Source organism: Pseudopipra pipra, chromosome 3 (genome assembly GCF_036250125.1).
Source record: "Pseudopipra pipra isolate bDixPip1 chromosome 3, bDixPip1.hap1, whole genome shotgun sequence".
Classification (NCBI taxonomy): domain Eukaryota; kingdom Metazoa; phylum Chordata; class Aves; order Passeriformes; family Pipridae; genus Pseudopipra; species Pseudopipra pipra.
Genome location: NC_087551.1, coordinates 44811384 through 44836367, shown reverse-complemented (window position 1 = coordinate 44836367; position 24984 = coordinate 44811384). Strand labels below are relative to the sequence as shown.

At 38.9% G+C, this 24984-nt stretch overlaps 1 protein-coding gene across 3 annotated transcripts; it reads right to left on the bottom strand.

The window, feature by feature from the left end:
* Positions 1 to 3417: 3417 nt before the first annotated feature.
* Positions 3418 to 22572, bottom strand: RNASET2 (ribonuclease T2). 3 transcript variants are annotated; one of them, XM_064648944.1, is made up of 10 exons: positions 22432 to 22572; positions 18180 to 18284; positions 15701 to 15767; positions 11293 to 11348; positions 10311 to 10368; positions 9440 to 9510; positions 7674 to 7787; positions 5403 to 5448; positions 5117 to 5191; positions 3418 to 3776 (listed from the first exon to the last, which is right to left on the bottom strand). In XM_064648944.1, exons 2-10 carry the CDS (start codon positions 18266 to 18268, stop codon positions 3585 to 3587), a joined length of 768 nt encoding a protein of 255 aa, XP_064505014.1. In that variant the 5' UTR covers positions 18269 to 18284; positions 22432 to 22572; the 3' UTR covers positions 3418 to 3584. The 3 variants fall into 3 exon arrangements, with proteins under 3 accessions (XP_064505014.1, XP_064505015.1, XP_064505016.1); XM_064648945.1 differs by lacking the exon at positions 22432 to 22572 and adding an exon at positions 21750 to 21880; XM_064648946.1 differs by lacking the exons at positions 15701 to 15767; positions 18180 to 18284; positions 22432 to 22572 and adding an exon at positions 13337 to 13446.
* Between the last annotated feature and the right edge of the window lie 2412 nt (positions 22573 to 24984).

The following is a 24984-nucleotide window of genomic DNA, read 5'->3' as shown; positions in this document are numbered from 1 at the left end:
AAAATCACAGCACACAAACATAAAATACTCTGCCCATCTCCCACATCAGCTCTCACTTAGCCTGTATACTAAAGCTCTTATTCTTCAAAGCACAAGAAATTTAAATCCCTTCTAAAACAAATAATTTGTATCAACTCTGGGTGATCTAGAGCAACTTTGTGGAGCAGGGAATACTTACAAGTATGGGAGGCATGCAGTGACCCTTGTGAAGGAAGCTGCCTTAGCAGCAAGACAATCTGAATTTAGAATAAGTACAACATTCCTCATCATCGATTGCTCCATTCCTAGGAAAGTGACTTGCAAAGTCCTGACAATTTTCCTTTGCATCATCGGTACCATCATCAGGCATCAATAACACTGCTAGCAGCATCATTAACCTTCTACAGCCTTGGCTTAATGGTGCTTAGAGCCAGATCCAAAACACGGCTGAATGAAGCACCACCACACCAGAACAGAGGTGCCCAAATTCAAGAACTCGTTCCTTCCCCACTATAAAAGTAAAGCACATGCTGCTGTAGATACCTGGCCTGTCCCCATTTGTGGAACTTGATTTGCCGTGTATTGATGTGCTGAGTGGGCACTGCAATCCTGCCACCACTTTCTTCCTTCCGATGGGTAGCAGCTGGGGCCAGCGGCAGAGCCCAGCACCCTCCAGCCACTGAGGGTGCAGAACAGGGACACAGCCAGAGGCCTGTGCCACCTCTGTTTCGGCCTGCAGAGGTAGCTTTGCCTATCAGCTGGGCAACAGCAACCAGCTGCTGCCCTCACTAAGAGCAGGAGTGATGGGAAGAAGTCCCCCAGGCTTCTCCCATCTCCTGTTGCAGTTGGCAGTGGCAGATGAGGTGGCTGCTGGTAGGGAGAGACAGATGTGCCCTTAAGCACAATATACATGCATGTGGGTAGCTACCTAATGAAACTCAGTAGAAGCTGAATTTTCCAGTCTGTTTCCCCCCCACCTTAACTTGGCTGAAGCTGGGCTCCTATGCAGCTGAGAAAGGCTCAGTGAGGTCATGAGGACAGAGAAAGAGAACAGAGAAAAGAACCTGCCCAAGCTCCAGGAAGAGGAGCTGTTCTTGGAATCCTCTAATCTACATGCCAAGGGATGCTTAATATTTTGCATGAGAGAGCAGATGGACAAAGGGTATAAACAAGCTAAGTCCTATTGTGGAGCTGACTAGTGTTTTAAACCACCAAGACTGCACGAACAACCTTTCTGCTGAAATTTAGTCAATTTATTTAATGATGCAGAAAAGAATATAGGCCCCATCACCCCCAGGCTGTGCTGAATTTTCAAGTCTGACAACATTATTTAAGGAAGTGAATGACACTTTTCAGAACTGAAGTGATTTTTAAGGCTCCCAATATAACTTTGTTTACTTCTTGTATTTAAACTGTGTTAATCCAACTTTGAAACTATATACATTTTGATGGAAAGCAATTTACAAGGCTTGTAACTGGCTGTGAGCCATTGCTAGAGAGAACGTAAAGGGCTGGACATGATCTTTGGTCTGAAGTGGTATTAGGATTCATTCATCTGCTCTCCTGGTTGCCCACATACAGACATAGCCCTTGAAGCATCCCTTAAATACATCCCATGAAACATTATAGTGTCTTGGCACATCCCTGTATAAAATAATCAATCAGTAGCTTTTAAAAGACATTTACATCTTCCTAGAAGTTAGGCTGGTGAGATTGTCAAAAACCAAGCAATGATAGTCATATATAGTGTTTTACTGCTACTACTAATAAATTAACCATAGCAAATTTAAATATTTTATGTGTAATAATGTTGGCAAAATAAAAAGTATGTGGGTGTGGTTTTTTTAAGGCAAATGCAGTACTTCAGGTATGTCCCTTTAAACAGAACTTTAGAGTCTGTGAGGTTATTTTTAGCCAACCCTTACTTTTCATCAGTCACTTACTCAGTTTCAGGCTGCTGTTTAGCATGCTGTCTCCCTCCCTCATTTTGGATTATGTTCTTTTCTCCTCAAAGTTTTAAAACTTATCAGTTCCCTCACACTTCTTGCATTTGAAAATAAGGCTAAAAAAAAATGCCTGGAAGCCATACTATCTACTCTGCTGCAGAGGTTGGTCGTTTCTGAGTCTTGTGTGAATGTGCTGACTCCCTTTGGCAAGAATCAGCTTTACCTTTGAGCCTCTCACTGTGCACGCTGTTAGCGTCTGTGTCACTTCCTTTTAAAGTCTGCCCTTGAAGTTAGTGGCTTTCCTCAATTTAAATTAATGCACTACACTTCAACTGCAGAGAACTCATACTGTATATTTTATCTCCCTAGGCATTATTTGGCATTATAAAAGAAAATATATTTTATACTGCAAGAACAAAGGACTAAAAAACTGACAGCATTCTGTAATGGGAAGGTAATAGAGTTAAATGAAATGTAGTAGAGAAATGGTGACAGTAAAAAATGAAAGTAAACATGAATAGTTTCTAAACCCCCCAAAAATAGCAAATTTATTTCTAAGACTGCATTTCATGTTTTCACAGTAATATTCTTCTAACAGATGGTTCCCTGAGCCATAAGTGTCTTTCTTTGAAAGACAATTTGAGACACACAGAACAACACAGCACTGTGTAGAGGACGTCATCAAAGTTTGGTCCCCTTTGGAAACATCCAACTTTGTGTCATGTTACTGATTATTATGGAGCACAGATGCACTATTGCCAACATTTGCACTTTTTACTGAAAATCCTGTAGCATTTATTGTTTCAACTATAAAAAGCTGTTTCTTGGAATAAAGTGACTACACGACAATCTCAGTTTTATATAGAAGTGCAGACACTCACACTTGTGTATAATGCTAAATGTTCAAATACAACAAAAAATTAATAACAACACATTTCTAGGGCCTAAAATTTTCCTATACTAGCATTAAGTTCTAAGATCAGTTGTTCCTCAAGACTGTATGGAGTTACTTTGCAACAATAATCAAAGAATAGGTAAGGCTACAAATACAATCTTCCTGGGGTCTTTTAGGCAGAAAAGCCCAACCCTGGATAACTTCACTTCACTAAGAAGTTATACGAAAGTTGTCTTTGGTCAGCTGTGATCCCTGAGTGAGGAAAGGTTTAACACCTCAGAGGACAGTGTCTCTGTTCTGCACTTCTGAAGAGCAAATTTATGCACGGCAGCAGGTATTATGTCTGGGAATGGACCTCCAGACAGGTCTCAAAGTTCTTTTTGTTTACAGTACTTTCTTCTCAAGCAATTGTCATCTCATCTCAGAGAGACAATCATCCTTTCAAAACAAAAAATTACATAATTTCCCTGACTCATTGGTAAAAACCAAAAGTGGCTAAAGTGGCAGACTTAACTGCAAGAGAAATTAAGTCACAGTTCTCTTTTGAACATTGATTCAAACCATAAGCAGGCAAAAAAAGCCAGACAAAGCTATAAATCAGATTCCAATCCCGTCATGTCGACCATTCTCCTTTAATGGCAAAAGAACTGTGTTTTCCAGCAGAAATCTTCACAGTATGCCTGTGATATGGACAGGGGGTTGTAATATTACAATAATTACAATTTTTTGTTGCTGTTTAAAAAGGTTTTCAAACTCATATGGCTTCATTTGCGATCTTGGACCTCTGAAGGATAATAGGTTGGGAGAGTATCATTGCAGACAGACAACTCCTCAGTTCCAAGCTTCAAGGGAGCCTGCATTGCGTTGGATCCACCCTTCGGTGCTGTGCAGTTTCTTAGTTGCAGTTCTTTGGTGAAGCAGAATTCAATCTGGCCAATTGTCTGTGCTTCTTCACCCTAGAAACATGAGGGATAAGATCAGCTTTATGGGGAGAAGTGCAGAGAAGTTATTCACCTTAATGATGAGTTCTGGTTGAACTCTGTGAATATTGAAGGGTACATAGCAGGACAAGAATTGAAACAAATAAAATTCTCCAAAAGTGAGAAAAGAAACTCAATTTTATAATAGCTTTTACTGAAAAGAATACAAAAGCAAGCTGTCAAAAGGAGCAGAAATGTCATTTTTGGACTAAAGAACAGGCTAGGAAGAAAAATATTGTCCATGAATAAAGCAGGCAGGCACAGCGGCCTCTCATGTGCCAAAAAGATTACATTAAAATCCCCCTAAATGCTCAGGTCTAACAAAGATTATGTGGAAAAAGACTGGTTTTGAAACAACTAAGCAGGACAAAACATATGTACAAGATAAAACCAACCATAGTGAGGGTTTTTTTGTTGTTAGTTTGGGGTAGTGTTGTTGGGTGGGTTTGCTTGTTTTGGAGGGGTTTTGTGTGGTTTTTTTTTTTTTTAAGAAACTCAAGAACAGCAAGGGTGCAATATGTTTCAAACATCAAAGTACCTCCATCCTGCACTTTAGGTATGGACAAGGCTGAAACTCTGAAAAGGATAATCTTTAAATAACTGGGACGTACTTTTAAATTTCTCTTACCCATTACCTTCAGCTGTTAAGCACAGGAGACCCAAGCTGTAAATTACTTTCACATAATTGGGGCAGTATCCCAACTGTACTAAAAGCAATGGCAGAACTACAGTGAACAGAGCTAGAAACTGGGCTTGGCATTAGCTCTGTATTTCTTTAACATCAATAGGTGGGTGATATTCAACTAATATTCCTTTGTTGCTTCAAGTAACTCACTCTTGCTGGCTTTAGTAATTTGCTATTAAGCTTTAGCAGGGGGAGTGAAAAGTGCTCAGCTACAGCAACACCTCTAGCATGGTGGTTTCAGCATTCACACAAGAGATGTCTAAGTCTTTTAAGACAAAACCCAGTGCTCCCACTTTCTGGGAGCAAAGGTAGTAGGTAAAGAATGGACACTTCCTGCAGTAACAATATTTCTGCTTTAAGACTGTGGTAACAATAACATAAATTGAACTCAGTGGTACCAGTATGTAAGCAATGTTTTTATAAACTCAACTCCAAGAATCAAGCAATATCTAAACTGCAAAGAGATGCATACACAAGGAACACCTAGACCTAAATTTCACCATACTGAAGATTTTTTTTTTACTCTATTTTTGCCTTTTTCCTTTTAATAAAAATGCTTTAAAAAAAAAATTTTTGGTTTTTTTTCCATTTTGGAAAGTTTAGGGAGTGTTTGTTTGTTTGGGGTTTTTACCTCTTCTGGAGGAAGGCATTGGATCTTGGGCATTACACCATAAAACCTTGTAAGAGATTCCTTTATGGCAGTCATCTGAAAAATTAAAAAGCTTATAGAGACTAATGTCACAAGCACATCTTCCAACAGCTCCCACACCTGCTAAGCTCACACAAACTTTTAGAAAAAGCACAACCTTAAAAAACAATCCAATTTTAGAAAGATCACTTGTTCTATAGAAATTAGTTGACTCCTGCTGAAAAAAGTGCATGCACATGATTTTGTTTTGTAAAAGATCATCTCTTACCTTGTAATACGAACTGCTTGGCTTTATCCCAGCTTTCAAGAGACAACTGAAACAAAGATAAAACATTTTTCCATGTTTCCTGCAAACATATCTTCATAATCATTAGGTAAATCAGATAATCCCAAGGAGAATTTGGCATTACAGTGATGGGGAGCAAGGGCAACTTGTCTTCCATTCTTTGCCAGGCCTAGGAAATGTTCCCCTTTTCTAAAGGGCCATTTCCCATCTAACTCAGTAGGGTCAGGAAGAACCCTCTCACCTGCCTGAATCTGAGGAGCTGGGATAGCTGAGCCTTCAGGTATCACTAGAGGAAAGGGACTTGCAGAGTGCTCTGTTCAGTGCCAGGTAGGGCATGCAGTTTAATTGCCTCCTTTCCCTTGCCTTGAAACAACTCTGTGTTCCTGCCACCAGGAGGAGACAGAAGCAGACTCATGAGGCTGCTCTGGGCGCTCTCATAATTGAACACTGGGTGGGCTTGCTGGGGGGGGAGGCACAGAGCACGCTGGGAGAAGGATATGGTGGGTGAATCTGGATCAACATTAATGTCAGGGCAGAAATGATTCCTAATAAATATGTTTTTGAAAAGTTGTTCACATAAGAGAAATGAGGTAACAACTCAAGAACCTCTAGCCTGGATACCCCTTCCTTTGAATTCAGTCCTGAGAGGAGTTCACATTTCCAAGCTGTCAAGACTCAGGACCCAACAGGTGATGACTCTCTGTGTCCCAGCTTCTTCTCTAAGGAGTGGCTATGGTCAGTATCTTGCAGAATTTAATTCATAAGTGCTGATAATGCTCAACCCTTCCAGGGTCAGGCTCAGCACAGGGAAGACTTTACTCAACAGATGAAAGGACAAGCTGCTTTACATAGTCATTTTACACGGGATATAAGGAGGTCAATAAAATAGACAGTGTTCTGTTAATTCTTACAGAACTCTGCATGATGTCCTCTTTTTAATAATTTGCTTTTAGGAAACAATTTTTTAAATCACTAACATTAAATTTTCTCATTTAAGTATAAATGAAATACAGTGAGAACACTGACAGTCTTCATTCTTTTCAGTAAAGATAACATTAATTATATTAATTTTTACGATGGATAATAAGCTCTGAGCAATTAATTTCAACATGCTTCAGTCTCTATTCTTTTGCAATGCTGCACATGCTGATGCAGAGTCAAATAAACGGTCACTGTACCATCTGTACATGTTTTAGTCACACCATCACAGCTACTTAGGCAATTGGCTTATCAGACATTATTAATTTTAACACTACATATGACATGCTCTTAAGCACCATGTCTACAGAAACCTGTTTTTAAAACACACCTACAAAAATGGAGGCAGGAGGGAAGAAAGACTTATTTCCTTTGTGCATATGCAAACTAAATGAGACTTTGATTAGGAGATTTCTTGGACAAGACAATGACAGAACATAAACAGGATTTTTCCCTTTTGTTGGGTTGTTTTGTTTGGCTTTTTTTAAGGTATGTTTTTAGATACAAAACAATTTCCTCTCTCAGATACTGTCTACTAATACAGATAGACAATCCATGACCAAAAAATTTAAGTCAAACATTCTCTCATCCATACCAAGCACTGATCAGGAAAGGACTCTTTCTGGCATTCACCTGCAGTCAGAATGCATACCCACAGTGCTTGGACAAGCCACAGCATTCCCCATCAAGATTCTGAATCTGGAATGGCCAGTACTTTGGAACCATGAGGAGGAATCAGTCCCTAGGACAAAGCGAGTGTCATATCGGGGTTGTTGGAAAGGACAGCAGAGGGCTGCTTGCAGCAGCTGAACACTGCCCTTCAGAACATCCTGTCTTGCTGTCACCTCTCAGCCTTTTCCCAGGATGTTTGGCACAATTTTGCCTGCAGCTTTTCTCTGAGCAGAGCACTGTCTTAAAAACAAGTGTCTGGGCCTCAGTATGACTCAGAAGTGTGGGCAGCTTCGTCACTTAATTTAGAATTTTACAGGTACCTCAGCTTTTGGTAGAGAGATATAGCCAACAGAGCTTCTCAAAAATCTACTGGCTCACGCTGTCTACAATGATGCTGTGAAGACAGTGTTGGCTTACCAGACTCTGATATGACCAGAGACATGCTTTTCAGAGTACACAACCCTTCTTCTGAATGTCAATATTAAAAATAATTTACAGTAATTTTCCTTCTGCCATCAGATTTATACTTTCATTTTAGGCTAGATTTGAAACTTTTAGAAACTGTTTGAAATAAAAGGCAGACCACCGAGTTCATTTATGTACCTGTTGAGATCAATATGCTGGTAGAGTTCTAAGGCTTTACCAAAGTATTTTTTCTGAGAATTGAGGACCTCAAGTGTGGCTGCACAAGTGCCATGTTTGTCCCACTCATGTTTCCTATAAGATAAAAGCAAAACTTAAATTTTAGAAAATATTATTTGCATATATATATGCTGTGCAAACTATTCATTATATTTAAATCAAGTATCTGAAAGGCTACACATGTGAAGTAGACACTGCACACATATAAAAAGCAAAACCAAGAAAGATCACTCCCACCATTTCAATTATAGTAACATCCAAATATTTATGAAGTAAATACGTATCATGCTCTTATGATACAGCGATCTCCCAGTGTATGGCAAAGAGATGTTTGGAGGTCAGAATGGCAAGAATTTGCCTAGAAAACAAATATCTCTAAACGTTTTATGTTTCAGTCGAGACTGAGGTCACTTCGTTTGTTCATACTGGAGAAGGGGAGACTGAAGGGAGACCTCATCACAGTCTAAACTTTCTCTTAAGAGGAAGAGGAGGGTCAGACTCTGATCTCTTCTCTCTGGTGACCAGTGACAGGACCTGAGGAAATGGCCTGAAGTTGTGTCAGTGGAAGTTTAGGCTGGATATGAGAAAAAGGTTCTTTGCTGAAACAGTTTCCCCAGGGAAGTGGTCACAGCACCAAGCCTGACATAGTCCAAGAAGCATTTGAATGATGGTGTGACTCTTAGGATGGTCCTATGCAGAGCTAAGGGTTGGACTTGATGACCTTTGTGGGTCCCTTCCAATTTGACATATTCTGTGATTCTGTGAGTCTTTTATGTCAAACGCACTTTCAAAGCACTAAAAATTTTTCAGAACTCAAAGGATTAAGCCTTACTCTGGGTGGAACAGAGAAACTGCACAAGCTGCTAAGAACAAGACTTTAGCATTAACTTTTACTTTGGCCTGTGGCAGTATTTTCATAGGGCTGCTCTCAAGTCTTGCTCCTAGTCCATCATCAATTCCTCTAATAGCAAGGAACACAGTGCAAAAGAAAGAACTTCTTACAATTTTACGGCAAACAAATTCAAATAGGACAAAAAATGGGTAAAAGCTAATCATATATTTCTATCAATTCTAAAGTCTACTGAAAGACTAAACAGCATGATCTTTAATAAGACTGCCTATGGATTTCAGGTGGGAGTCTTTTTTTTTCCAATTCTTTCTTTTCAAATTTCAAATCACTCTTCACAGTGCTACTTTATTTTGCAGCACAGACCTGTAAAAAAAGCATAGAAATAATTATGCAGATGCAGCTAATTCTGACCATTCAGCACAGGCATATCAAATTCCATCCTCACCTCTTCCTTGTAAATGCAAACTATTTCTTCCTCTGTGAGGAAGCCTAAAAGGAAAGCTCTCTCAAGGTTAGCAACACAGTGAATCTAGCTAGGGAAAGAGACTTGGAAGCTTCTCCTGCAGCTAGCTGTGACATCCCAGAGTACTACTGCTATTCAGATTTATTGTGTTGACAGCACCTGTTTCTCTTCCCTGGGGACGAAGGGAGGAGACATTTCCTCACTAAGTTTCATTTCTCCAAAACCTCTGCCAGAGCCCTCTCTTCAACAGTTGCATTTTACAAGAAAAAAGATTTATATACTAAATGAGACTGACAAGACACACTGCCTCCTGGACACTGTTTCTCACACACATCTCACCTGAAGAACTACTCAAATGGATTTTTTATAAAATAATATCCAAAATGTGTTTTAGGTTTGTTTTTTTATACTCACCAGAACTGGGTGCGATTCAGAGATGAATGAAGCACATCGGGCCAATAGTGTCTCATGTCTGACATAAGATCCTAAAAAAAAAATCACAATTAATAAATGCACCTACAGTGTTGAACAGCTATGGCTTACACAATCTACATACATTAATACATTTTCTATAACTGAAGCCTCATCTTTCGACATCCCCAACTGAAACATTTAGTGCAGAAAAAAGTCCTTTTCCCCAGTATTCTGAAAATGCTGTTAGGGGAAACAACAGATTGATACACCTACCTAAATATCTGAATGCACTTATACTGACACACTACCTCAAAGTAGAGATTTTCCTTCAACTGTCCCTGCAGAAGTTGTTCAAACATGCAGTTTTTCACATTTGTCAGCTCAAATCTCTTATCCCTGTTTACAACATGTGAGTGAAATATGGATTTTTTTCATCAGAAAAAGAACCTAAAAGGACTAATGCCCTAGGAGAAAACACACAGAACACCATACTCTTAACTCTTTTATTTTCTGAGTTCTGGCTGTGCCGTAGAAAATGTAAAGACAGAACATCAACTGACTGTAATCTCTTTCACAGGTACTTTTTGCCACTGCAGATCCACTGTGTATGTGGATAAGAGGATATGGCTGAATGAGTCAAACTACATGTCCACAAAATCCAAGTAGGCACAGCTGCTAATGATCACAAGCACTGCAACTTCAAGTTGTACCAGAAGCACCTAATGAATTTCTGGAGTCCCTAAAAAAAAGCATACCTCTCAGCAAACATTAAGAGTGAAATGTTATAAGCTACAGATTTTGCATGTAGGATGTGCAAAAGTAATTGCAGTCAGCTCTGCTTGGTATGTCTGTTTTTGTTTTAAATACATACCTTAATCTCAGTGACATTGAAATGCCATGTCCTATTACAGTCTTCACCTTTGTCAGGCCTGGGGAAGCAAAAAATAAAAAAGTGGAAAAAGATGTCTCCTTACTCACTAAATGTAACTAATAGCATTCTATTTTGTATCATTGGCGGGAATTTTAAATATGCAGGATTACAGCTGGAGAATTTACTTAAAAATGCAAGTAACCCATCAGAATCTATATTCAGGATGTTAATTACTACTAAAAGATTTCTCATGACGAAGTTCTTTCTTTGGCCTTCCAGTCCCTCTCATTCCGTGTAAAAGTCAAATTGGAGTGTCAATGATATGGAGGGACCTTGCACATGACGTCACTGGTGGCACTAACAGCACTGACCTCCTCAACTGCTGCACCAACTGATGCTTCTGCAGTATCCCCAAGACTCCCACAGGGAATCTAGTCATAAATGCTGTTCACTTTTCCAGGAGGCATAGCTTAACAAACTTCTGTACCGATTTTTTATGTGTATTTGTCAGGAAAACTTTTGAATTGCTGCTATTGGCACCAATTCCAGTGAGTTGATTCCTTTAAAACAAATTGGTTTTTCCTATACTTTTGCAATACTTGTACTGAGTTAAGACAATTAAAGCCACAAGCAGTCATGAGATACTAACAAATTCTGTGTACTCAGAAAAAAAAAAGGGTAAACTATACTTCCCATTCTGGTTGAGAATACTACCAATCTTATAAGGAGACGTATAAATAAAATACTCATGTGGCAAGAGGATTTCAGAAGCTCAGCAAGTCATGAGATACAGAAGTGTATTTCAGTTTTATGTCAAACCACAGGGTTTTGATTTTGTTTCAAGGAATCATAAGAACAGACAGATTAAGACAAAAACAAACCAACAAACAAAGCCAAACCAAAACCCCAAGCTACCAAACATCCTGGTACAAGATTTGATTTTTCTTTTCCCAGCTGAAATAAAAACACCCTATGATCATACCACAGTCCATGGATTGTCCAGTACTTTGGAGGGTCTTGACAATCATTAGCAGTCATCTGTAGAAAACAAAAATACCAAATATTTGTTGTATGTGTCCACTGGTTTAGAGGGAAAAAAACAAAACCTCATTCACTGATGGTCCAAGGTTCTAGTGAGACATGAGAACTCTTACTATATAACTTTTACATACAAGAAACTGGTGCACCCCAGTTACTTGAAGCTGTCATAGATTATGCCACTTAGCAGAGACAAACTGGCACGAAAATTTTGAAGCAGATCAAGTGAATACCAGGAGATATCCTGAACACACGGTATAAAAAGAAGACAAAGGACAGTTCTGAGGTAATAGAGAATAGCCTGATCCATGCTAAATTAATGGAGCTTTATCAGCATTTATCATATTCCAGGTGGCAGCTCCCTGTATTTTTCTTATCACCAGTTCTTTTCAATAAGTGCAGAGCCATTAAATAAAAACTACCAAAATAAAATACATTAGACAAGCACAAAACCTTCTTTAAGCATTCAGGATTAGTTTTATTTTTATATTAAGAGGAAAAAATACAACAAAGAGATTAAATAGGTTGTTTATACCTAGTAAAATGGCTAGAATTTATTTTTTAAATATTTTGACTTCAGGGACAAGAGAATAGAGAGAAGAGGAAAGACTATATTCATTCCTACAAAAACAAACAAACAAAAAGCCCCTAATCAAAACTGTTGATAATATATGAGAAATAGACTACACATTAACTATTGTTTAGAGCAGAGACATATTCCTGAACAAAACAAAACAAAAAACAATTCAACTTCAAACATCATAAAATACCATTACTGTATTTTCCCTGATTATTCTGCTTAGTAATTATGGCTCTTTTTGGTAAACATTTTCTGCCATTAATTAACAACCTCCTCAGAGTTTCTTTCCCCATAATAATAGGTTTCCTTTTTGGCTCTGCATCCTGTCTTAATTATGCCACAATGCCTTTTATGAGATGCCAGAGAAAGAGCAGAGTGCAGTGAAGAGCAAAGACAGGCCTGTAATCTCACTAATTGCCTTCCACATGCCAGAGGCCAGTGGCACCAAATATGCAAACTCTGCAAGACTGTCTTGTTCTGTGTCCATTTCTTTCCTCTCCTCTCTTGCCACCAACAACAGAAGCAATTAAACCCAGCAAGAGCTTTTTTTCCTGAAAGAAGTATTTTGAACAAACACATATTGCAAACTCCTAAACAATATTGCTCCTGTCATGACACAAGCTTTGTGGAGCTGAAAGAGTTTGGCTATCTAGCCCAAAATACAGCACATTAATAGCCAGTGGCCTGCTCAGCTGAGGATGGCAACAAGAACAGTTCAACTGTACTCCTTATCCAGTTTTTAACTGCCTTTCTCAGGTCTTTCATGCTAATGGAAAACTCAGAGTATTTTAATTTTGGAATTAGTTCTCCCCTATTCAGGCACTCATTAGCAGTTTCTCCAACACATTTCATCAGGCTCTTGGTGTTACCCTGTGTGTTGGCAGAACTGAGCGGTCAATGCAACCTAAAACACATCAAGTTCATGCCTCACATGCTTTGGCCAGCTTCATTCATCCTTCTTGATAATTGAACACATCAGTTCAATGCAACCTAAAACACATCACATGCTTTGGCCAGCTTCATTCATCCTTCTTGATAATTCTAGCCTTAGTATTTTTCCAATGTTAATTTTAAATCAATATCATAAATCAAGCAAATGCTAGTCTGAAAAGCTAGCTACCACTGCCTGCTTCTGCAAAAACACTTCTTGACAGCCTTCCTGTTTATCATGGACTGATTGCTGGAGGATTAATTCAAACTCAGGCAACCGTTGACTTGAAACAAGGGCACAAATATGTATTTTCACAGAGATACTGGACCCCAGAAAGCCTTATATATCTAGATTAATTTGAAAAAGGAACATTGTTTTCTCCTGTTTTAAAATAGTATGATAATCAAAAAAATGCAAATTAACTATACATGATCTATAAAACTGAGAAAAGTGCCAGTAAGACTTTAAAGCACCCACCATGCTGAGAGGGAATGTTGCAGCAGAGAGCTTAGCCTATTTGTAACAGCAAGACATTGCACAAACAGCATGTGCCAGAAGCGTGGAAGCTTTTTCCACCTCTGGAATGCCAAAAAAGTGAAAACCCATCAAACTGTCACAGAAGTGTTACCTGTTGAGCTGCCCCACTTACAAGTCCCTTGGTACAGAACCTTGTACAGACAACAGAGTAGTGCTACTGGATCACGTGGATACACCAAGTTTAAATAAAAAGTAAGCTTCTGGGAAGTGAAATATTTAATCCTGCTCTCCCTTCCAACCACCCTGCTTAACTAAGCCATCTGTTTAATGAAGATAAATTTTAAGTGTTGTTTTGTAATGATACATCACAACTGCTATGAAAAATCCTTTGCTTTTGAAACTGTGGAGAGAGCTTACCTCTTCAATTTCTCTCCCCCAAAGAGCGTGTAATTATTCCCCTTCCTCCTTCTCCCCACCCCCAGGGGTAAAACAAACCAATGAATAAACCTAAGGTTGCTGAAAAAATTTAGGAGGAAGGAAATAAAACAAATTTACTTCTTGTTGAACACATTTCTAGCACAAGCTGATAAGCTAAAACCTTTCATGTGTTTATCCTCTCAAGTACACAGTATGTAGGAAAGAGTCTATAATCATATTCCTTTATACAGGAAGAATAAACTAATAAGTACTTTCAGAAAGGAGTGTCTCAAAAGTTTTTTAGATAAATGATATGAGTTTTGTAGTTTGCTTCACACAGCTATTTTTCCTTTCAACTTCATGTCAACAGTTTTAATATGAAGAATGACAGTAAAAATATTTACTCCCTGAAACAAAACAGTTATCATATATAAATACACCAAACATGCAGAAGGATCTATATTCCTAAAAAAAAAAAAAAAGGCCCACAGCTGGATTTAGGAACTGCTTTTATGTAACAAAAAAAGCTGTTATGGGAATACAGTTGAGATTCTGTTTCTTCATAAGACTCAGTGACGTGAAACTGGGAAAAAACCTCACAATTATTTTAATTTCACTTTTTCTTCACTTCTTTGAATGGTTCTGTTTACCTCTTACTACAGAAGATCATAAGGAATCAACCAAGTGGAAGAATGCCTACACTTTCTGATGCTGAATATCTTTAATTATTCATTATAAATTCACTGGAAGGTTATAAACGTTATTTGTCAATTTACCAATAGCACCATGCAGGAATTAAGAGGAGTAGCCAGCATAAATATACAGTGGGAAAACTGGTTGGTAGAGGTTTGATTCGTTGGTTGGTTTGTGTCTTAATTTGATTTTTTTTTTAATTGTTCGCATCTCATTCATGTAAGCAAGGGTTTGCACTGCTACTGACTGAGCACCCACTTGTGCCAGGCACTATAAACTCTTGAACACATCTCTGCTTGAAGTCAGTAAAAATGATGTTTAATCAATGGAAAATAAGACACATATTGCATCAAATCGGTCCTTATTTCCCCTCAAAAACAGGCAAGCAAAAAATAAAAAGAACACTGGTCTTGGTCCTTGGCCTCAATCAGTCATGCACATCTGAGTTTTGTTGCTGATACTTGCCCTATACATTTAAGTAATGTAAAGTACATCTACTTCTCCTCGGATATTTGGCAGCTTGTGACTTTTGCTGACACTGCTTTCATATGTATTTCCAGAAATAGGAAGAAGAAACAAAAAAGTACAAAAAGTACCACAAAAAAATAAGACTCTAATATAGTAATGAGCTGAAGACACCTTTTTGGCTCCAGAGACATTTGTCTGAAACTGAAGCACCTCCATTATCCACAAAGTTCATTATCGTTGTGTCATTTACTGTGATCAGTAAATCTGATCACTTCTTTCATTTAGAAGTATTGCATATTTTTAACTTCGCTGTGTGAGAAGAGGCCTCTGAGTATTTCCAGCACAGGAAAAGTGTTCTACTTATCAGATAGTAATAGGCATTTAATAGCAGAAGGGACACAAGTAGTAGACCTCTTAGCAGTGCTAACTGCAGTGCAACTGGTCTGTTGTCTTCAGTCAAACAAGGCAGGCAAGTCTTCTTACGGTCTGGTGAAAATCTGGGATTAACTTTACGACTAACAAATTATTTAACAAGCTTAGTGTGCAGTATGTCCTACACTCAGTACTGTATCTGTAATGCACCACAACCTTGTCCTGTTTAGAGTTGCTCTGGAGTGCAGGGGAAGTAGCAAGAGTTGCATCAAGATCAGCCAAAGCCTTTATAAAGATATAAGGGCAAAACCAAGATTAAATGCTTAATGGGCTTTATTCATTCTGTTTTCACACATTTATTGTCCAAGGCTACCTTTGTTAGGATAAAAGAGAATAAACTACAAAAAATCTCACCTTACATACAGTCACTGGCCAATGATGAGCAAGATAAAGCTTTTTCCAGGTATGAGGGTGGTTGTCACTGGAGAAAGACAAATTTATTCTTCCTCAAGCATTTTAAAAAGAACTTCAAACTAACAAAGCACGGAGAAACATTGTAACTAGAAACCTGCTAATCCCCCCCATTGTTAAACAAATTCTCCTTCTGGCACTCTATGTCCATATGTTTTCCATTTCCTAAATATAGAAGAAATACATTGTTCTGTTTTATATTTAGGAAAGCACTTACTGGCACACTTTCACAACAATAATTAATACTTTCTAAAAAACGTGTCTTTTTTAAGGATATTAAGAATCTTCTAGTTCTTCTTGATAAGCATATTATCTGGGGGAAAAAAGTATACAGCCTTCTTGGAACTGTAACTACTCTTCTAGAAAAGAAAGATTACAACCAACCACAAATAATGCAGTTGACACTACAGGAGATGCAACTGGGTCTTGCATCTCCCAACTTTTAGATTAAAAAAACAAAAAAAAAAACAGAATAAAAGGTAAAGTACAAATCATAAACCTCAAAAATGTTGACTTTCTCAGTTTATAGATACTTAATTCAAACAGTACCTTTTTTAAATGCTTACTAAAAATTAAGTAATTTTTCAACATTTAACAAATGATCAAACTATGACAAAGTCTTAAGGTTAGGTTGCCTGAGGAAGAACCAAAGGATTATTGTGTATTTTACAAGAGCATATCTGTTTCAAAACTTCTTAGAATAAGAGATTTATAACTCACAGAGGCACCAGTACTATCTTATTCCTATGCAGAGGTAAAAAAAAAACCCTTCAAAAATTTGTTCAAAAAGTGTTGGAAGCCTATATCATGACACTTCTACAGAGGTATTTTCCAACAGTTTGGAGCAGACTTATGCTGGTTAAACTAGAAGTAAATAAAAAGCCTGTTGCATCAGACACTAGAGCAAATAGATTTAGCTATTAAGCAACCACACAAAGCGATTAAACAGCAAGTGGGAAAAAAAATCAACAGAACTGTAAATTGTTCAAACTGACAGCATTATGTGCAGAACTGTCAAAATAAATTGTTATTCTCTGGAAGTTAATAGTCACATGTCTGTCATCAGTTCTTGCCAGAGGTTATACTACAAAAAAAAATTAAAAAAGGGGGAGGTTACTTCTTAACCTGAAAAAGTAGGGAGCATCCTGTGTTCCATCACTTCTCAATTTTTTTCGTCTGGTTTTTCTACTTTGCAATGGACACATTTTCTCTTAAGCATTCACACGTATTTATGTTTTTTAATTTAGGAGAATAGCTCTGACCAGGCAGAACCAAAATGAAAACTATTAACACTTCTCTCTGGGTCTTTACTGTTGCTGTGCAAACTTGAATAGAGGAATTCCTCTATATTGCAGAGCAGTTTGTTTCCTTGCTCAAAAAAAATCCTTCCTTAGGAAAGATCTTTCATCTGTCCTTGAAATAGCAGCTGAACTTCTGCAATGTTATTCATGCCAAAACAAGTTCTCCTAGAACACACCTTTTGGCTAAGGATAGGTCAGAAAACTGTACTTACTAAACAAAGCAAGTTTTAGAACCTTAAGCTCAGAACTGGAATCCAAGGAAAGCCATTTTCAATACCTATCCAGCTTCAGAGGTATTTCCCTTTCTTTTGACCCGAGTTATCCAGTGCAGCTCAGGAACGTGCTTCTAGAACTGCTCCTGTCGCCAAGATGCCAAGGCACAGCCTAAGCCCTAGTGATTCAGGAACAGCAGCACGGTGTCTAAGCTTCCAATCAGGGGCATTGCAGCTATTATACGAAGTTCAGCACTGATCTAGGCACCCTTAACCATTCTTTTGCCAAAGCTTTGAAAAGAAGGTGAAAAGTTTATTTCCTCATATAATGCAATAGGAATTTGAGCTTTTACCATAGAAGGCTGTGATTTGGGGTGTGGCCCACTGGTATTAAAACTCAGATTTTGCTAAGTGCAGCAACCACCAAAAGGCTGTGCAGCATTGATCCAGCCCCAGTTGGGATGCCATATGAAAAGGAGTTTTAAATTACCGGCACAGAGAAATGAGCAAGGAAGAAAAAAAAGATATATAATGAAACAGTTCATGCCATAGGGATGATCACAGTTTTTTTGTTATAGGTTTCAAAATTATTTCCGATTTTTGCCATTACTACACCACAAGTCTAAATGACTTGTTTAAAACAAGATTGCACAAGTTTTAAGTGCAACAAATGTAATTTAAGTTTCCCTCTTTTTTCATGCTGGCACATTAATAAATGTAAAGGTTTTCTTAGGCATGATCCCTGCTCCTCCAGTTAATGCAGACGCCTCATTTTAACAGTCACTTAGCAGAAGAATAACGCATCAAAAATAGCACATAATAAGAAAGTTTACCTCATTAGAAGTTAAACCATTCTGATCTGCACTTAAGAATGAGCTGTCAGACACTTCTTTTTAAAGCATAACTTACCTTTGAGTGAATTTATCTGAAGTACACCAACAACATAGTGCCATAGAAAACCAACCCAGAATCCAACAGTGCAGCTTTGCAGGTTTCATTTTGTTAATCAGATAGCTGTAAAAAGGTGTTAAAAGAAGAAATCTGTTACTTATCCAATGCACTTACAAGTCAAAATGCAGAAAAACACTACTATCTCAGAAACACCAGGCAACAGGGTAACTCTAGGCTAGATTTACAACCATGGGTAAAATGAGGATCTCACAGATTCACACAGAATCACAGAATATGCCAAGGTGGAAGGAACCCACAAGGATCATCAAGTCCAACTCCTAGGCCTGGACACGATCACCAAGAGTCACACCATGTGCCTGAGGGTATCTCTTTGAAGGTTGTGCCTGATTCCCCAGCTTGTATGCTAATTTTCATAAACTAATGGTATCAAGGTTGAGATCATAATTTCTTTTTTTTTCCTTTACTTGCACACAGTGCCAATAGAGCCACCTTCCAATAAATAGAAATACGTAAATCTTTTACACAACTGCATTTTAATTTAAGACTTTACTTGTGGTCAGCTTAAATGCCTGAAGTGATTCATTAAAGAAATTTTGAACTTAATATTGAATATTCATGTTGGATTGAAAAAGGCTGATCTTAGAAACATACAGGAACCCAAAGATGATGTCCAAATTCTCTCCAAATGCCAGCTGACTACTAAACTGGTATTAAAAAAAATTTCTGCTAAAACTAGATTAGTTTCTGTTCTTATTATAAACCTGACATAGCCTCTATGAAACCATGCACAATTTGCCTACTAATGGATCTTAAAAATCAGGGGATAAAAAAAATCAACTTAATCTTCATCAGTAGAAGGACTTTCACTTGGCACAGGTCAAAAAACCCCAACTGTCTCCTGTATCTGCCAGATATTCACAGCATTTCCAATGCTACCTCCTAGAAACAGATGTGCATGTGTGTATTTGCATGCAGTTATTAAAGCCTCACCAAACCTACTTTCCAACCTTCTCAAAACAAGAACCTTAAAATAAAGCACTACAAGACACTGCATGTAATCTAGGTGACCCTTCTAAGACCACTCACTACACAAGTCATATTCTTTTTTCTATGAAGGTTTTTTAATCCATCCATATAATAGTCAAATAAAGCCTGTTTTGACACCAGTAAAGACATTGCTGATTCAGCCATTAAAGCTAACTTAAGAAAACTCTGTGTAATTCGGACCCACAGCTCATTATAAACAAGAGTCCATTTTCTCACCGTTTATTGCATGGCTCTGGACCCAGCTTGCAGGCCCCTCACAAGCCCCACCCTGCAGTTCCTCAAAAGTCATGGCTGAGCTGAAATCAGTGAGGCAGCCTCCCAGCTTGCAAAATGTGTGGGGATTTCAAAACTCCATGAGGGGTTTGGGCAACAAGGAATAACGACTAACCAGCTAAATTTATCAGCAGGTTTTGCTAAATTGTGAAGAAACGAACACTTTTTAAGACATTCTTCTATTTCATATATTAATGCCTCTCTAATTTGTAATGAATACATTATCTAGGTACTTAGCCTAATAGAAGATATTAGAAGATAAATATTAGTTGCCAACTTTTAATCTTCTGATCATTTGGAGTGTGCTACTTGTAGAGCAAAGCAATCAATAATGTAGAACTGATCTTTATCAAAAGCTCACCGAAGCAAGACATATATGTTGTATTAAAGAAATTCCTATACTCACACAGTGTATAAAAAAAAGTCACAAATAAGTAATTAACTGCTGTGTATCCAATTTCCCCAAGAGTTCTGCATTTTAAGTGATCTCCACTCACATCACTTGAACCGCAGGAACTAATGACGTGAGATTCTCCCTTACAGACCTGTTAAATGATTTCATCTACTATTATTTTTGACCGAAAACCAACCAAGCAAGACTACGTTTCTGCATGATAAATTATGTACCCAAGATAAAACACTGAGAGATGTAAGGAGTGTAAGATTCTGTGAGATTCATGTAAGATTCTGCCCTACCTATAAAAAGCAGAAAGTACCACTTAACAGACAGTAATGCCACACATCACCAAAAAAGGCTGCATTGTACATAGGTGTGGAAACACCTTAAGGAAATAATTATGAAAGCAAAATAAACCAGCAAGCATTATGCTGCTATCAGAACAATGGAATGTGCTGATTTATTCTGCATATTGCTCTGCACCCTGCAGCCAGAACATAGGGACTACAGAGACAGTGAGCAAAGCTGAAAACCCCAGTCTCTAACTTTCACCTTTTTCTCCACTGATAAGCAATAAACTCTAATGTTTTAGCTAGGAAGACAATACTGCAGCTACCACAACTATCATAACAACCTGAATGATTTACTCAAGTTGACCTTTTACTGGACTGTGACATTGATGGTGAAAGGTGAAAAGTGCATCAATCTCACTGGAAAAGCACCCAAATGATGCACATTTGAGGAAATACACATCCAAATTAAAACTATCTTAACAGCTAAGCTGTATGAAGCACATACGTTTTTAATAAAAATTGCTTCTGTTTGCTAAAAATTGCACTAGGTTACTAATTGCACAAATACAAGAAAGAATCGATTTAACAACTCTTACACCAATTCCTCTCTAATAAGAAACTGGGATTTCATATATGAAAGTTAAAAAAAAAGTCATGATGTTCCAAAAGACTTCATAATGAAGAAAACTTAAAACTTCAAAATGAAACCTGTACACATACAAAAAATTATTATTTGGAACTAGGCTACCAAATCATGTTCATTATGGATAAAATTCCAAAGAGTAAGAATAGCTATGGAATGACACTTGGTTCACTACACCTGGAATAGGAATGCACAAAACGTCTGTGTGCCTCTTAGCAAATCAGACAGGATAAGGTCACTTTCAGCTATGTTAGCATTGTTCCATGCTGTTATCAAAGTTATCTGCCCAGACTTATAGAAGACTAGAGTGTACTAGAGGAAATCTTTAACACATTCACCACAGTTTGAATTCTAATATACCATACTGAGGGGACTACTGACATAGCACATGCTTCTTTGGGACACTAGCGATTAGTCACCTATATTCTGCTCCCATATTTTCTTTTTTTGCTTTTAGCAACTATTTTGACTAATAAACCCCAGATTTACACAAAATTTCCAGCTCTACACTTTAATTCAGCACATAGAATCAGAATAGAGAAGAGACTGCAGAAGAGCACTCAAGCATTAGCAGAGGACTCCCATGGCTATCAGATAGCACAGACGCTGCTAAATGTTGACAACAATGTCCACGATAAGACCTAGGACAGCTAGCCTAGAGTCTAAAGGCCCAAAAATGAACACCCAAGGTTTTGGTCGCATCCCAAACAAGGCAACGCGCACTGCCTCTGCCACAACGAGTCAAACAAGCCGAGTAACAACACCGTATACCAGAAGCATTAATTTAATTTATAACAATGCTCTTAGCTCCAGCAAGTTTTACTTCCACAGTCGACCCCGAGCTAACCATTCATCCCAAGCACGAGTGATAGCCTCAGTAACTACAAAAAGCACTTTAAAGAAGCAATACTCACGTCCACTGCCACAGCAAGCTTTTTAGCATTACTTCCTCGCTACTTCTCCTGCAAATTACAATTCAAGGCAGAACTGAGCCGCAGTGGTTTCAGTGGCTGGCTTCCTGGGGAAGTCCCGAGGGCGGCGCCACCTCGCCTGCCTCGCACACTGACACACTGCTCTGCTCGGGGCACTGAGACGAGATGGAACTTCCCGACACCATAAGCGCTTGCTGTAGATCATTACAGAGGCGTTTTCCCAAATTTTAAGAAAAGCAAGTCAACTGAGCACCGGAAGCGGGATGCCCGCAAACGACGGGTGCATGCCAAAGCTAATGCCAAGTGTAAAAAGAACTATTAACAGTCTTCCCAGCTCTGAGAAATGCTACCATGCCTTTGGCTGACTTCCGATGTGCTACACAGGGAATTTAAGGCATAGAAAACTAAACCTAACATGATTTGAGCCCGTTCCAGGCCTGCAAGTCCCACCTAACTTCGCGCAAGTAAGAATCTCACTGGCTTCCACAGACACACCTGGGGCGGGCCGAACACAACCTGCTCCTGCCCGGCTGCTGCCACGGCCACGCAGCCCCACGGCGGGCAGGGCACTCTCAAATCCGACCTTCGCTGCCTCGCGTTCAGACCTCACCACACCTCAGCCCCCGCTGCGTGGCCCTGCCCGGAGCCCCCCCGCCCGCGTTACCTTCCGCCCGCCGCTCCTGCCCTGCCCTGCCCGCCCGAGCCGCCCGGGCCTCTCTCCGGGCCGCGCACAGCCCCGCCCCGAGGCGGGCGGGAGGGCGGAGGGAGCGGCACCGCCCTCCGCCACAGCGGCGGCTCCCTGCGGCCTGAGTTGGGATTGCCACCTGCTCCAGACCCCCAGCCTGAGCGCTCGGGGGGCGGTGGCATTCCCGCGGCATCCTCGTGGCCAGCCGGGCGCCCCGGCGAGCGGGTCCATGTGAGAGCGGGCGAGGCAGGAGCGCCGGGGGGCTGCGGAAGACAGAATCGATGTGCGGGGTTTTGCTGTTTTGGTTGGTTCTTCTTTAGCATATTCTAGGCTTTAGTAGTAATTGGTTTCCTACCGAGAATTTGTGCGGCACAGAGGTCTTCGAGAGTGCAACGAGGACTCTACTGACTAATGCCAGCCCAGTAAGGGGAACAGAGAAATGCTGACACGGGCGTCTGTGGTGCGCTTCTCCAAAATAGTGAGGGAAGTTTGAAAAGCTAACACTCGTGTTTGAAAACAGTAGCAAGTTTCTAAGGAAGGAGCCCCAAGGGATGAGTCACAAATGTTCCAGGCAGGACTTGGTTTACTGTTTTCTCAGCGCTATGGTAAACTATGAAACATATTCTGGTCTCTCTTTCTCTGCCAATGTGTGAATCATAAATAAAAAGCGTGATTGTTAATCAACTTGTATAGTTTTGGACTAGGGGGGATATGTCACAGCCATCCTCTATTAATGCACTTGAGAAATATGTGGGCAGATCTGCTTCCACAAGCAAAACAACATGCTGGATGGAATGAGTGATCCATCTGCTGTTGTCTCTGACAGTGTCTAATAGGTATCAAAAGTTTCAGAAATTTTGTTGAAGAGTTAAAAATAGTGAAGCTTTCCGGATCCTTGTATGCAGCACTGCTCTTCCTGCTGCTGAGGACGTTACAGCTCCATCTGAAGTCTTTGTCACTGCCCATGAAGAGTCAGTAGATAGGGACACTCAGCCTGATTTTATCTTTGCAGACTGGAGGTGAAAAGAGTGGGCTGTACTGCACGAGCATTCTAGCTTGCAAGGTCTTGGACTCCAGTGTTAATTGTGTTTCAAGGTGCAATAGGGAATTTGCTCTCTGAGGTTGCCAAATTAACACTGCACTTGGTGAAAACTAAGCCCAAAGACAAGTTTCCCATTAATGTGGTTTCAGAGAGAGATCCAAAGCTACGCTAAAATACTGTATGCTCTTAAGGTATTAGGACAAGGAAACCATATTTTTATGTCACAATATCATGAAATAGTGCACGTTTTATTAAAGAGAATGTTTTTGAGAGGTATGAGAAAGACGATGGAAAGCTGTTTTGGACAACTGTCTCCTCAAGACTTTCCATTTAATATTCATTTGTGTACTATGATCTTTTATTTCTTTATTGGCTTATCTCCTGATGGCTATTAACAATCGTGATGCTGTGACTAGAAGGTGGTGGAAAAAATGAGGAAATGTCAGAATATTTGAAAAGTTTCTTTTAAATTTCATGAAAATAACATTTTCCTCAAAAAAATTCTCAACAAATGTAGTAGTATCCTAGATTTCTGTATGTTTATATGCTGAAATGTGTGGCCTTGAAAAAAACCCCAAATGAGGTTGGCATGATTCATCTTTCTTAAAGATTTTATATTAAACCCTTCAGAAGAATACATTTTTCCACATTTCAGCGGTTTACATTTAGGTTAGGGTTTAAGAATCCAGATAGAGACTTTCAAATTTTGTCTCCCTGACACAATGTGTTGTTTTGCTTTGATTATTTCCATTGCACAAATAGAACAAACAAATCCAGTTAGACTTTTTTCCTAAAAGTGTGTTAAGAAAACATTTACGATACTCTGAGCAGATACACACATTTCAAAATATATGTATATTCTCATGTCCTAATTTTAAGTCAATAGATTTAGTGCATGCATGATTTTTTGAAAGCTTAAATTTCATTTAAATTGTGTTAAGAGCCCGTGTAGCAATGTGTTTCTATGATTTCCATAGGGGTTGACTTGGGAATTACATACATTCAAAATGGCAGCACTTCCTTCAAACGTGAGACAGCTTGAGGCTACATCGCAATAGGAAGCTGAACTGTAGTTTGCTGCCCTTAAGGTGATGAATATTAACCTAAGGATTAGTCTGGTATTTTGCAGAGCTTGAAAGGGGTTATCTGTTAACTGGATTCAAAATATTCTACATGTATTTGAGAACTTGAAGCCACTGTAACTGAAATGCTGAAATGAATTTTACAAATTATAATCTAAGTCTATTGACCTTTTTTTCCTTTGTTCTAGCTTTCCTTTACCTATATCAATTATTTTGTCAAGTGTGTTTTGTCTTTCCATTAAATTTGGAGATCTAGTGGACAAATAAAAAATATAACTGTAATGCCATACGTTATGTTTATGCATTTATTATTTGTTTCTGACACGGTTTTGAAAAATTATACTGAAAGGATTGTTGTCTTAAGAAGTGCAATTTTGTAATACTTTAACACAATTTTGTACTGAAGTC